The sequence below is a fragment of the Vigna unguiculata genome, chromosome 6 (assembly GCF_004118075.2).
Source record: "Vigna unguiculata cultivar IT97K-499-35 chromosome 6, ASM411807v1, whole genome shotgun sequence".
Classification (NCBI taxonomy): domain Eukaryota; kingdom Viridiplantae; phylum Streptophyta; class Magnoliopsida; order Fabales; family Fabaceae; genus Vigna; species Vigna unguiculata.
The window spans coordinates 15,625,871-15,640,498 of NC_040284.1; the positions used below are offsets into that span (position 1 = coordinate 15,625,871).

At 34.8% G+C, this 14,628-nt stretch overlaps 1 protein-coding gene across 1 annotated transcript; it reads right to left on the reverse strand.

Moving 5' to 3' along the window:
- Nucleotides 1-607: 607 nt before the first annotated feature.
- Nucleotides 608-11,744, reverse strand: LOC114188460 (chaperone protein HtpG-like). Its single transcript, XM_028077033.1, has 7 exons — nucleotides 11,622-11,744; nucleotides 11,411-11,543; nucleotides 11,128-11,327; nucleotides 10,304-11,060; nucleotides 3,768-3,888; nucleotides 1,269-1,553; nucleotides 608-674 (listed from the first exon to the last, which is right to left on the reverse strand). Exons 1-7 carry the CDS (start codon nucleotides 11,742-11,744, stop codon nucleotides 608-610), a joined length of 1,686 nt encoding a protein of 561 aa, XP_027932834.1.
- Between the last annotated feature and the right edge of the window lie 2,884 nt (nucleotides 11,745-14,628).

Below are 14,628 nucleotides of genomic sequence, written 5' to 3' on the forward strand. Positions count from 1 at the left end.
AGGAATTCATCTAGAACGAAAATGGGTATGAACCCTAAAACGAAAAGGGGGAAAATGGAGGACGTCGATTGGGGGTTTTTGCGGAACGGAAGGAAATCACGCCACTTGGAGGAGATTCCAAGATAAGTGAGGAAGATCCGCCACTTTGAATCGGAGATTCAAAGATAAGGATCGGTGGTTCTGAGGAGAACCTCGAGACTTGAGAGAAAACTCACTGTTTCATAAAACTCAAATCTGAATACAAATGTGTCTCACAATGGCTTATATACTATGGGCCGAAACACCAAAAAGGCCCAACATAACTAAAGGTCTGGTAAAGCGCAAACAAAAACATTACAAGAATTATAAGAGTTCCTATTCTATGATCTAAAGCTAATCCGAGATCTCTTTAAAGGTCTTGGGCATGATCCCATCAACTGCTCTGAAAACCGTGTGACGATCCCGAACCACGCCTCCATCATTGCCTCCAGGTGTGAGAAAATTCGACCTCGAATTTTAGCGCTTTATGACCTACAACCAAAGACACAAACATAAGTGGGAAAGCACACAAAACCATAATAGTCTAAAGACAGAAATGAAATGCTATATAAAAAAAATGAGATTGGAATCATAAAAGAGGCCAATCTCTTATTATCAAGGTGTTTGGAGATTGTCCTCCAGGATCAAAGATAAACCTGTAGAACAAATTAAAGAGTTTAAACACAACTATATTATCCATAGTGAAACAAAAAGGAAAACAACCCATAGTAATCATAATAGAAAAAAAGTGTCCTTGAAATCCCTTAGGATTTTCAGGACAGGACAAACACACAAACAGATGATTAAAGGCAGATTCATGTGTTGCCCATGTTGTTGTTGCCTTTTCTATCATCCTTTCCTCACCCCATTGCTTATGCCATTGCTCCTTAATGTATAAGTCTTCCCTAGGCATTAAGACAAAAAGAGAGGGGTTAGTAAGTGTTCCCAATGAAAAATCATGATGTGAATGGGAACAACAATTTAACACATTATCATCCCCCTTTAAGGATTTCATCTCAACCATGCATGCCAAGGGTGTGAGGAGAGACTCATTCTCGTGTTTCTCTCTTTGTTCTTTCTCTTCTCGCTCTCTTAGCAGTTTTTCTTTTTGTTCTCTAAGCTCTTTCATCTTTTGTTCTCTTTCTCTCATCTCTAGCTCTTTTCTTTCTCTTTGCTTTTTCTTCTCTTGCTCTCTTAGCTCTTGCTCCTTTCTCTCTTTTAACTCTCTCTTTTGTCTTGCTTTTTCCCACATTTCCTTTAGTGCTCTTTTCGCCTTTTCATGCTCCCTTTTCGCTTGCTGCTCTTGCCTAACTTCGAGATTTTGCCTAACACTCCTCTCTACCTCTTTCAAGTATACAATGTAATCCTGGAGTTCCTGAAGATTCATGTACTTTGCGTTCCAATTAGGACATTGATAATTTTCGTGTCCATAACCTTCACACTTGGTGCACCTAATAGCACTTGTTTTATCTTTTGACAATGATCGTTTATCTTCATGGTGCTCCCTTCTAAGATTCCCAAGTTTGCTATTCAACCTGATAATTTGGGACACAACGAAGTTGATATCTTCTATCAAGGTCGAACGTGTATGGAACATTCTAGAATGCTCAAAATTTCTAATTCCTGCAGTGAAAGAGAGGAAGCAAGAACTAACACAAAACACAATAAGTGGTTAGCAAAAGTAATGGGGATAAAATTATTAAATGGGCCTCACCACTCCTTATGTGTTTACACTCAATTCCACTCGTGTTTCACTCTCGAAGTGTATTCACTCGCTCTCAAGTTCTTGTTCAGTTCTTCAAAGAACCTCCAATCAACCCATCAAGAATTCAATATCAAAGTGAAGGATGTAACGAATCTAAGCTCAACTCAGGAGGCCAAGGAAAGGAAAACTCCAAGACAAAACCAAGGAAATTTAAAGACAAACTAAAAAGCACCAAAATCAAGAAATGGCTAAACCAAAGGGAGTGAATATGTGACAAACTAAGACCCTGACAACGAGAAAAGCACTTTAAAAGACAAGAGTAATCTAAACAATGTATTTAGAATTACTACTGGAAATGTGAAACAAAAATACTTAAGCTAAACTGTGATGATTATTTCAAACTCCCATAAGCAATACTTCCAACAATTTAGCTCAAGGCACATTGTCCCACAACACAAGAATCCAAGGAAAATCAAACTCAAAGAGAAATGATGGACAAAAGACTCAAGAAAATCAATAATGAACAATTAATGACTCTAAATGGTAAGAACTAGGCAAAGTAGAATGCAAGAAGGTACTAGAAATTGAACCAGAAAAAGTGATGCAACACCACAATATGCACAGAGGAAGTTGTTGCCAAATGGATAAATGAGAGTGGTTGTTGCTCGGTATAGGCCAGAAAGTTTGCAGCCAAGTCCATAAATCAAAGGGTGGGTTGTTGTGATAATTAAAGGCACCACTCCAAAATAGGGAAAAACAAAGTGTTACTTTCCCCATTGCACCAATTCAGTGTTGCTTCAAGCTATAACCTCTCAAGGTATTGGTTGTTATCCAATCAAACTCTACATGGAAGTAAACAAAATTCTGCTGTGGTGAGGATAAATGCGAAAAGCTGCTATAATTGGAACCATTGCCTCAACCGCTTGATGCAGCAAAATCAAAACCTGCAGTTTTTAGTTTCACCAATTAAACTAGGCCACCACCTTAGACTTGCATGGACTGGAACATGGTGTAGTTAATGGCTTGTGATAATTCCAATTGGTTGCTCCATAAGTCACCACCGCATGAGTTTTTTAAAACCATGTTCACTACACTAAATGCTGCTGTTAAATCAAAATCTGCACCGAAACTGCACCCAAAGTGTTTACTGCTCCAAACAACACACGAAACTAAGCCCAATGCACCAATTCAAGAAAAAAATTTACTGCACCGCTTGAAGTTTGGGAGTGTGGATGAATTTGCTTGTTCTAATTATATTGCTCCGAGAGAGACTACAACGCAACTTTGCTGCTCGGACTGCACTGCTTCAGACAAAATTTTTGTCTATGCCTCTAATTATTTGACTCAGCCAGCAACTTCACACAACCAGTCATTAACTAGACCAGCCCTTTTAAATTAGATTAAAAACGCTGCCACCAATGCTAATACTTCATGCAACTTTGGATGATTTTAGCAATCCATGAACCACGTGTATGCTGCACTAATGTTAGAAAATATTTTTTTCTATATTTTGGTATACCGTGAGTTTTCCAATTGATCAACTAACGAAACAAAATCATCGCACCACTTGGCATCTCTACTCTGGAACAAAATATTTGATGGATCAAAGAATAAAACTTCAGCTTAATAAGAAAGCACACCATGCGTTCGGTCAGATTGGCTAGCCTTTTTACTGCACCAGTTCAACTTTCCAAACTCCATCCTTCAAGAACAACACCTCAAGCTCCTTCTAGCGTTGCACCAGTAGATTGGATGATTAGGCAGTTTTTCCTGCATTACAATTTCCTTATAAACAACTCAAACTGAATGCACACCAATCTACAGCACCGACTGGACAAAACTGTTCTGCATCAAAAGAAGATTGCCACCAAGCCAATTCAAAATATTGCAGCTTCTTGTTCTAGTTGGGTGATTGTTCCAGCTGCTTTTAAAGTCCATCAATTCAAATCATTCATACAACACGCTGCACCAATTTTCACGTATTTGGTGCTACAATGCTTGCTGCACTGCTTGGAATAAAAAAAATGTGGCCAATTGCTCACACCTCATGCTCGATGCTTCTAGTGCCCACCGCTGGTCAATGGAGCAGTATTGGATTCTTTCACTTCTCCATATGTCAACTTCAACCATGCCACCTCCGAACCACACAAAATCAATTGTTGCACCTAAGTAATGAGGCCAAACAAAAAAACTTCAGCTTTAAATCCCAAAGTGTGTAACGGTTGCCCACAAATTCAAAATAAATGATGGTTGTCAGAAACACATCCAATTTCCCTGCATCCACCGCTTTAGAACTTGTTCAACCGTGAGATAATGGGATGGCCTAACTTCTTGATATCACTAACATTCCCGCATGAAGCAAACAAGTGATACTACTACCTCACTGTACAGCAACAAAGAATATCAATCCAAACCAAATTTCGTACCATGCTAGAACAAATCCAAGCTGTAATCTCTCTGAAGCATTTCCATAAACACCTTGTATGCATCCACTACCCTATATGCACCGCTTGAAAACCTGCTTGATTTAGTGTCTTGCACTAAGTGGACCACACAAAGCTGCTGGATGACAATGATTGCTGACACTTGTGAAAAGGAAATTGGTTGCTGGGATAGTGAGATCGGTGGTTGTCACCTCCAAACTAAAAATTGCACTAAATTAAGCCATAAACGGGTTATTGTCAAATGGGTTTCTGCTGCACCACATCTTGCCAAAAATAACACCGTCCGCGTCCTTTGAATTGACCTACCAAATGTTGCTTTTTCCAATCTTCCTTTGGCTCAACCACACACGGAATCAGCAAAATAGTGACCATGACCTCCTCAAACCGGTTGGGCACACTCATTCACCACTTCTTATCATGGTCTTTGATTATAGTTCACATCGAAAGAGGAACAATGATCGCTTTCCGCCAGAAATTCTTCGGAGCTCACAAGAGCAATGCGTGAGAAGCAAACAACGAGAACCAAAACGCGAACAAATGCAAATGAAAATCCGAAACGACTCGAAAGAGAATCAACCGAGCTCTGATTACCAGATGATGAAGGACCGTCTCGGATTTGGGGAGGAATTCATCTAGAACGAAAATGGGTATGAACCCTAAAACGAAAAGGGGGGAAATGGAGGACGTCGATTGGGGGTTTTTGCGGAACGGAAGGAAATCACGCCACTTGGAGGAGATTCCAAGATAAGTGAGGAAGATCCGCCACTTTGAATCGGAGATTCAAAGATAAGGATCGGTGGTTCTGAGGAGAACCTCGAGACTTGAGAGAAAACTCACTGTTTCATAAAACTCAAATCTGAATACAAATGTGTCTCACAATGGCTTATATACTATGGGCCGAAACACCAAAAAGGCCCAACATAACTAAAGGTCTGGTAAAGCGCAAACAAAAACATTACAAGAATTATAAGAGTTCCTATTCTATGATCTAAAGCTAATCCGAGATCTCTTTAAAGGTCTTGGGCATGATCCCATCAACTGCTCTGAAAACCGTGTGACGATCCCGAACCACGCCTCCATCAGAATTAAACTCATTGGAAATATTATGATAGGCCTAATTGTAATTTAATAAAATATAAGGACCTATTGGTTATTATGGGAAGTTGTAATAAAATAAAATAAAGCTCAACCAACTTGAAGAACGTTGGCTTATAAAAGGATATTAGGGTTGTGTCTCTGGTCATAAGATTCTCTCACAATAAGCCATCAAGAAAGAGAGTGTGACAGGAGTTACAAAGACAAAGAGATAGAGTGGGAAAAGGAAGTTGAAGAACGCATTATTATTGGATCTCTCATGGATCAAGGTTAGTATCCTATTATGATTTATGTACATGAATGTGTGATTATGTGCGTAACGTGTGAGAATCATGAATCTTAAAATCCTATAGTAGTTTGTTTATAATAAAGTATTATTGCATGGAAACTACAACATAATTTACAACGCGATCAGACCCACCATCACACCAGATCTCACCGTCGCAACCATCGTTGTGTGCTCAACCACAACGACGGCAAAAACCAAGCTTTGTATAGCGCAACCACCATCGCAGACTGTTGTTTCCATAAACGACGAAGAGGGAGGCTGCGAACACTGCTGCACAAAACGCAGCCACCTGTAGATGCAAATCATGACAAGGAAGAAAAAGAAGTCGCACCTCCTTCATCACGACAGAAATTGACGCAGCTCCACCTTGAAAAAAAAAACAGGTTCTCCACGTCCAGAATATGCAAAATTAATATATATTATCCATAAATTAATAACAATAGTACAATATAACTAATATTTACAAAAAATATAATTTATTAATTAATGTTAATCAATAATAATAATAATAAAATAGAAAATAACAATTTTATATAGTAAAATTATATAAAATACAACCGAAACAATTATGAGGATAGGGACATGACCGAAAAGTTCATACCTAATATCATCTTTAACCTAATTTAAAAAATAAAGTTAAGTGTTACTCATATTTGTACCTAGTGATGATTTGTATAAAAAATATAACTGGTTTTGCTCCGTACCCACGTACACAGTTTGTTTGTCATCGATAGTCATATGTATGGTTGTAAAGTCATAAATTTTTAAAATAAACCATCTTGAAGTCTCTTATTAGCCTTTTATATCTTACAAACTCATCTTTTAATTAAGAACTTTAAATTTAAATCATTCAAGTTCTTTCATTCATGAAAGCATCTATATAGGCACCACATGATCTCCTCTGTTTGTAAATAATTTATTTCATGAATCTCTTATATATTAATTTTTGTTTTATGAACTAGAAGTAAAAGTATTGTACCGTATATTTTTATAACCAGATTTTAATTGTTGTTATTTTATATGACTTGAGTTTCTCACGAATTGTTCTCATCTTCCATTCTCACCTGTTTTCTTTTCTAAAGAGAAAAAAATCTATTATTTTTGTTCTCATATCTCAGTTGTTGTCTTCCATTCTCGAAGAAATAAACTAAAAATGAATTAATTTTAAATGTTTAAAAATGAATTATCTTAAACTAAAATTAGTTGAATAAATTATTTTACATGCACCCACATTAGATAAATTAAAACTAAGAAGTTAGTTTTTGTAAATTGCATTATGACATGGTTAAGTTTAATTTTTTTATAAAAGTGCAATTTTTATGGATTAATTAGTACAGTTGAATAGATTTGTGTAGTTGAATTTATTTTAGTCACATCTGAATACAATAGAAAAGAAGTAGCCTCTTTAGTTTAGCTAGTTAGAAATTTTAACGGCACAACATAAAATAAGTAGTCTAATCGTGTAGAAAAGTGTGTAGAAAAGTAGAAAACACAATTATTTAAATTTTGTAATTGTTTATTCATTAATTATATGATAGTTTAGATAAAGTTTACATAAGTAGGACAAGCCTTGTTTGGAGGACAGTTGATGTACTGCGGAATAGGGTTTATGTTCAAACATAGCCTTATTTCAACTAAGTCCCCCTTTTCACATGATAGTTGTGGCTGAACACCAACTCGTGATGTCTGTATGGCTGTCATGATTTTGTTGATACCGTAAGTATTGTCATGTAATATATTTGCATCTTTGAGTATTTGTTGGAGATCGTTCCTTTTATATATATCTAACGCCAATGTGAAATAATCAAATGGTAGCATATTTGAACATGATCCATGTTTCTGCCATTCATAATTCCAGAAATAACTGTTTATCGTTTTATAACTTGGCCAATCTTGATCAAGTATAGGAACTATTCCATTAATCTAATAAAATAAACAAAAAAAAGAAGTCATCTTCTGAATATAATATCAAAATAATATTATTAAAAAATAAAAAGCTTACCAAAGATACATTTAGCTTGGACTTAGAGCAAGGTAATGGCGGTGACATGTTGTAATTGGATGGCCATAAGCCATGTATAGTGAACTTTAACGGTATTGGTTTTGTGGCATCACAAACATTATGGTTACAAAAGCCTGCCGGCCAAGTTTGTGCGATTATCCAGTACTGAAATCCTTCTACTGAACAATAGAAGAAGAGAGAAATGAAGAAAGTAAATTTGAGATAACTCATTGTGAAATTGATGGAAAATGATAGTTTAATCATCTCAATTTATAGTACCAAAGCTTAATTGATTTTGCTTAATTCATACCAATCAATCTCTTTTATTTTGGCCAATTTAACTTCCTAATAAAAGTCTCTTCTCCTAACATTCATAATCATTCACTAGTTGGTGATCCATAATCACACCAAATTAAATTCCTTTAAACTATCACAACATGGTATGTTCACTCTGATTAGTTTTATGTTGATTTTGTTAACAAACTTATGATGTATTTACTAGTTTACATATGTATTCATATGTTTTTTTTTCAATGATGTTGTATTGAAGTTTTGATATGTACTCATAACGTGATGATATTAACTTATATGAGTTGAGACAGATTTACTAAGAATATGCTTATCTACCACAAATAATCCAATAGGCCTTTAAATAATCATAGAATAAATATACATATTTTTATGCATTCGACTATTGAAGAACATGTCGTAAAATTTATTCTATTTTTATGTAAAAATATTATGAATTTGGGTCCTAATCCTATGATATTGTCATAACTTAATTTATAAAACTTATTTCATAAAACATGACAGACCATATGGCTGGCGCATGGTGTGATTGGACCCCATACCACTTCTAGTCCTAACTTAATTCATACCATTCAATCTTCTTTTGGCCATTGTGGCCATTGAACTTCCCAATAAAATTGTCAAGATCTAATTTGTTACCAACTTTTGTTTATAACACTCATTCATAGTTGCTTTAATTAAGAAGTATTTGGTATATAATTTTTGGTCTGATCATTCATTCTTTATGTTTAAATTTCCATTTTAGTACCCAATTTGTTAGTTATTTTCCTTAAGAAGTAATTGGAATAGAATTTTGGGACCCTGATTCACGACATTTCTTCTCTAAATTATTATTAACAATAACTATCAGTATGATTCTTATTAATATTAGGAATTTTCATCGACAAAGACTTGAGTTTTCCATTCAGAATTTTTAATTTTAATCTATCACAAATTTCATCTTTTATGGGTTAATTTTGCCACCTTTTACTTTGGGTTAATATTATAATTGGTAAATTCTGAAAATTAAGAAAAAAAAAACATGTCTGATTTGATTTCTCTAAGATAACTTACATTAAGTTTTTTAATTTGAAAATCAACTGGAGATGAATTGGCTTGGTTTGCCCTTTTACAGTAAACAACGTAAGTAGAATTTTATATCATTTGTGTAAAAAATGTGATTCATGACATTCACATAAAAACGGGTTGGCCACGGATAGTGTCTTATTAATCTTTAAATTGTAGTTTGAAAGCATTGTTTAGAATGCATTCAAGCTTGTCTTATTAATATAATGCTTTTGATTGATTAAAAGATGCTTTATTCTATTAAAATGTTATTATTTGGGTTCAAATGACTATAAATGGCATTTTAATCGGCAAGAAAATCGCTTTAATATATAAGAATAACCTAGAACCATGAGTATTTATGAGGTTTCTCTTTTAATATAGTAAAATATGTTTTTGGTAGATTAAAATCTTTACATCTCTTTAAATATCTCTTTAAATGGTTTATACTCTTCTATTTAAATACGTTAAAAATAGTGAGTTAATTAAATAATTTCACGACTAAGTGAAATTAACATCTTAATTAAAAGGTAGTTTATCTCGATTAAAATAGACAATCTGAAATTATACAATTCTCTCATTTGAAAATCGTTTCACATCATATCAAAACACAACTTTCTAAAAAGTTTCATAATTTATCATATACTTTATTGTAATATGAAATTGATAAGTTTTATTTTGAAAAATAAGAGAAAGTTATGATAATGAATCATTAACTACTCAAATTGAAATAAGATATGAAACTGACAAGCCTTATTTTGACAAGTACAAGAGAAAATTATGATAACGAATCATTACCTACTCAAATGGAAATAAGGAAAACAATTAACTATTTATTCTTGCAATTGTAAGAAGACTTTTCTTATGAACTACTAATTGGGAATAACCACCATGTATGTTGACACCAAGCTTCTGAACTGTGTGGGTATTTAAATTAAACCATGCTAGATCACCATCATGTGTTTGGAAGAGTATATTGCCCATATCCCTTGTTCCAACAGGGAACGCAATGTAAGGTATGGGTCCAAAAACAAAGAGTAAAGTCCATGTTTCCTTCTTACCTACTTCAACCAAAATTGATATGTAAAAGGTTGTTGTTTCTGCATAATTTGACATCAAAGCAATTGACTGATTTAGGAGAAATAATTGTCTCCTCACAAAATGCTTATTATCATATATTTCCATAGGTATGTCTAAAGGTGGGAGGGTCGTAATCCACACCTTATTGATCAAGTCAAATGATACTACATGTTGAATACAACTCTCTGCATAACCCAACCAATGACACATTCCCTCTAAGTAAAATTTATTATTATCATCAAAACTTGTAGGCACGGAAGCACGCAGTTCAAGGTTTGTCCAAGAGTTACTTCCTAGGCTATACATCTCCCAAATACATGAGAGGGGGAAAACATCATGTGGTTCCACATCGTCATCAGAATTAACAAAAAAAGATACTTGCCTAACCACCTTATAATCATCTCTAACACAATCATAACCAAATCCGTGATAGTTTATCCCAATATAAATATAATATGGTGCATTCTCAAATGGACTGGGAGGAATAACCTTTAATTCATTGATAGTTGGGTTCCATAAATACACAAGTTGTCGTCCATTATTTACGTATAGGCACAGAATTCCATTGATACTAGAAGAACCTAAAATACCAATTCCCTCAAGGTAATCCTCTTGAATTTGACTAGGCCAGTATAATTTTTCCATATTTTGAAACCTCTCGCCAGAAATTGAAAATAAGGAGGAATTGTAATGATTCTGGTAAAGTGGAGAGAGATTCAATAGGAGATATGTATCATCATAGTACGATTGGTGATTACATATGAAGTTATTACGAAGGAGGTTCATGAAATGAGAATTTTCAAACAAGAGGGCCCATGATCTTCGTACACATCCAAATCTCTTCAAAGATTTCAAAGGTAGGTTAGAAAGAATAGAGAATACAAAATCATCTGGTATGTGATTCATAAGTTTTTGAGCTACATGTTTACTGTCTCTCTCTCGGTTATGAAACCAAATGTTAATAAGTTGCCAATCATCCTTCGTATTCTCATTCCATAGGTAAATGCGGTGGGAGATGTGTTGGCAATATTTGATAACGAGATTCTTGATAGTGACCTCTTCCAAGTATTCTAACTGTAAAAAATGAATTGAGTAAGCAAAAGAAATAATAAAAAAAATACAAATAAGTTACTTTGTGAACCTGATTATCCTTGAGGAAAAGGGTGATATTGGTTCCCCTTGATGGTTGTTGGGCATTGATGTCGTTATTAACAATGAAAGAGGCACCTGGTTGAGATTCCCATATATATTGATCATGATCCTTATGCTTAGAGGTGACAATAACCTTGTCAGCAATCAAATATGTAGAGTAGAAGCCAACTCCTAAATTATATGCCAAATCTAAAATAAACACATGAAAATAAAACAATTAATGAGCATGCAAGAAAAGTGAAAATGAATATGAAATATTGACATCTTTCTACCTGTTTGGGTCATGCCAATACCAGTGTCAATGATGGAAAGTGTTTTGTTAGCCTTGTGGGGAACCAATCTTATTACCCTATCATCTAAAATATTCTTGTTTGTATGACTCTCAAATTGAATTTTATCTAAAGCCTGTGTGTACATCCAATGATTAATAACATTAACATAAAATAAATGTATAAATAAAAATTAAATTAAAGAACTGCTTACATTTGAAGCATTATTAATAAGTTCCTGAAGGAAGATTTCTTTATTAGAATAAAAAGTTTTGTTCATCTGTCTTAACACCAAACTCATCTCACCCTCTAATACAAAAACCTTGTCATTTGCCATTACAATTGATTCCGAATAATAGCAAACCAAACGATGTCAATTCAACTAAACAAAACCACTCCTAACCAATTTTATAGTCATTGATCACAACCGTTATATTTTAATCAATTAATAGAATACCATGACAAACTCTATTGACTTTTTCATTATTTAAATTTAGAAGCATTAATTATTTCTTAGCAATAATTAATAGTTCATTTCTACATTTATTAATATGACCACTTATAAATGGTTATTTTTAATTCTCAAATGTTATTTAATTTTATTTCAAGTTATTAATTCATCATTTTGATTGGAGTTTGAACTCATGTAATGTAACGCATGAATTAAACCACAAAAAAGCTGAGGCACATTAACGAACATGTGTGCACATTAAGATAAAGATTAAAATTGACTTTTTTTTTTTATTAATTTGAATATTTCTTTTCAGAATCAAACAATGAGTTTGAGGTTTGAATATATCTTAAGCATTATTTTACTCATATACGACATGTGTATCGAAGAAAAAAGATTTAATGATCCTTGTAACATCCCGTCAGGATATTACGAATTTAATAAAAGAAAATAAAGTAATTAATTTCAATACATTTAATAATACTTCATTTCCTAAAAACACGAGCCTCTAGAATCTCTGCAGTATACGTAATCTCGCTTAAGCGAGCTCATTCTCGCTTGGGCGAGACCCTCGCTCGCCCAAGATAAAACTTCCTTGTCCAGGTGACGAGTTCAACGAGACAGCGGAACCACCCATGAACTCTCGCTTAGGCGAAAGACTCTCGCCTGAGCGAGATGCACCTTCGCTCAAAACCATCCCTCCCGCTTGCGCGAGATGTGCAATCAAACCACACAAGACACACGCGAGTTCTCGCTTGGGCGAGGCACACTCGCCTAAGCGAGATAGCCTGTCGCCCAAGACCAAATTACCCCGCCTGAGCGAGATGCTCGAGCAGAGCCTGAAACTCAAACCCTGCAACTCTCGCCTAGGCGAGTCCAGCTTGCTTGAGTGGGAATTGCAGGCTTGGGCACTGGTTTATGCGCATAACAACAACAATCAAACCTAAAACACACTCCAATTTCATACCATTCACTCGGAACAATTTCATTAGACCTATGATCATAATTGGACACAAAAATAGGCCCCGAACAACCCAACTTTGCATAATTATAGTATATACCGTGCATAACCCCAATATACACATGCATTTAGGCCAACATTCAATAAAACAGTACCAAAACCCAAAACCCTTATAATTCCCTTAGGTGCAACACGAAATTCAGAACACAATTTCATCACACATCATGCAAAATGACTATAAACATAGAAATTCGGCTCAGCTCCCCTAACCTGGTATTTTCCCTTGCAAAAGTATAAGGTTACAGCTCTTCTTCTTACCCAACATGAAAATCCCTTATTCCTTCCACAATTTGCCCTAGGAAATCTCTCAATCCTCTCCAATTCGCTCCCACACAATTGATACAAAACCAGAATTGCAGAAACCCTCTTTTCACAAAATTCTGAATTTTTATAGGTGCCTTAATAGTGGTGTTAAGTGCAAAAACGAAAATAGCCTTAATGGTATTTTAATTGCTATTCAAGGCCCATCATTTAGTAAAATAAGAAATTGAAAGATTTCGTTGAAATTGTTCGTTTGGAAATTTCCCGAAAAGGCAATCATAGGTTCTTCTCTCCATCGGAACAATAGGGTCGTTATGCTCATTACTAAACTTGTTGAAGAGATAAAATAGAGCCAAGATATATTTTTTTGATCAGAGGTTGAATCAATCATCAGAAGAAGAATTAGGCCAAAAATTAGGATACATTCTGGGAAAATAAAACTTCCATCGAAGAGAAGCAAATGAAAGGCTTTCATAAAAATTCTTGTAGAATCGAGAATGAAGTTTTCATTCTGTACATGTCAGATCATGAATTAGTAACTGCATCCAATCTCCAAAAAATCCCAATTGTTTCGAATTTTTTTATTTTCTTGGAATGGAATAGTTACAGAATCCCCATGAATCTTTCTCATTCTTAAGCAAGTCCCCGAGGGTTGTCTCTACCCTTTCATATTCAGGCCATACTAACTTTTTAGCAAAAAAGAAAGCAAATTTGAGTCCACCAAGGTTTGAACCCTCAACCAAGCCAAAGCCAAATCAATACTAAAGCATTAAGCCAACTCATGTTCCTTGCTAACTCACACAATTCGAGTATTATGTCATACAAACATGCCCCAACATATTATTAAAACAATAATAACTAAATAACACATAATTGGAATACTTAGGACTTGAACCCAAGTCCTCTCACACAATCAAAGTACTCTCAACCACTTGAGCTAGTACTTTTCCACATCATATGCAACAGAATTTAATATCATAAATGCACTACCTATCCGCATTTATTAATTATTTATTTATTTAATTAATTAAATTATGCGAATCTTACAATCCTTATTGGCTTAATTAGACTTTTGGTCCCCTACTTTATATGCGAAGTTCATTTTGGTCCTCTTATTTTTTCGGGGTTCAATTTAGTCCTCCAATTTGTTAAAACAGTTTAAAATGGTCCCTCCCGTTAGTTTTAGTTAAACGGCGTCAGAACAATGCCATTGTGTCTGTTTGGAAGAGGAATGTGGCAAGTTCTGAGTACCTTGTCATCAATGTGGTGTAATGAGGTGGCAATGAAGGTTATTTATGGAGATAGAAGTGTTCATTTGCCCTAATTTAAGTCGTCTTCTTCGTCCTGTTAGAGTTCATCTTCATTTGGCAAGCTTTCTTAATTTTGAGTGATGTCTAGGGGCCATTCTTCTTCATCTTGCTCCTGTAACTCGTGGGGTATGCAAAACTTACCTTCGATTTCGTGCCACTACGAACACAGCGACGAACC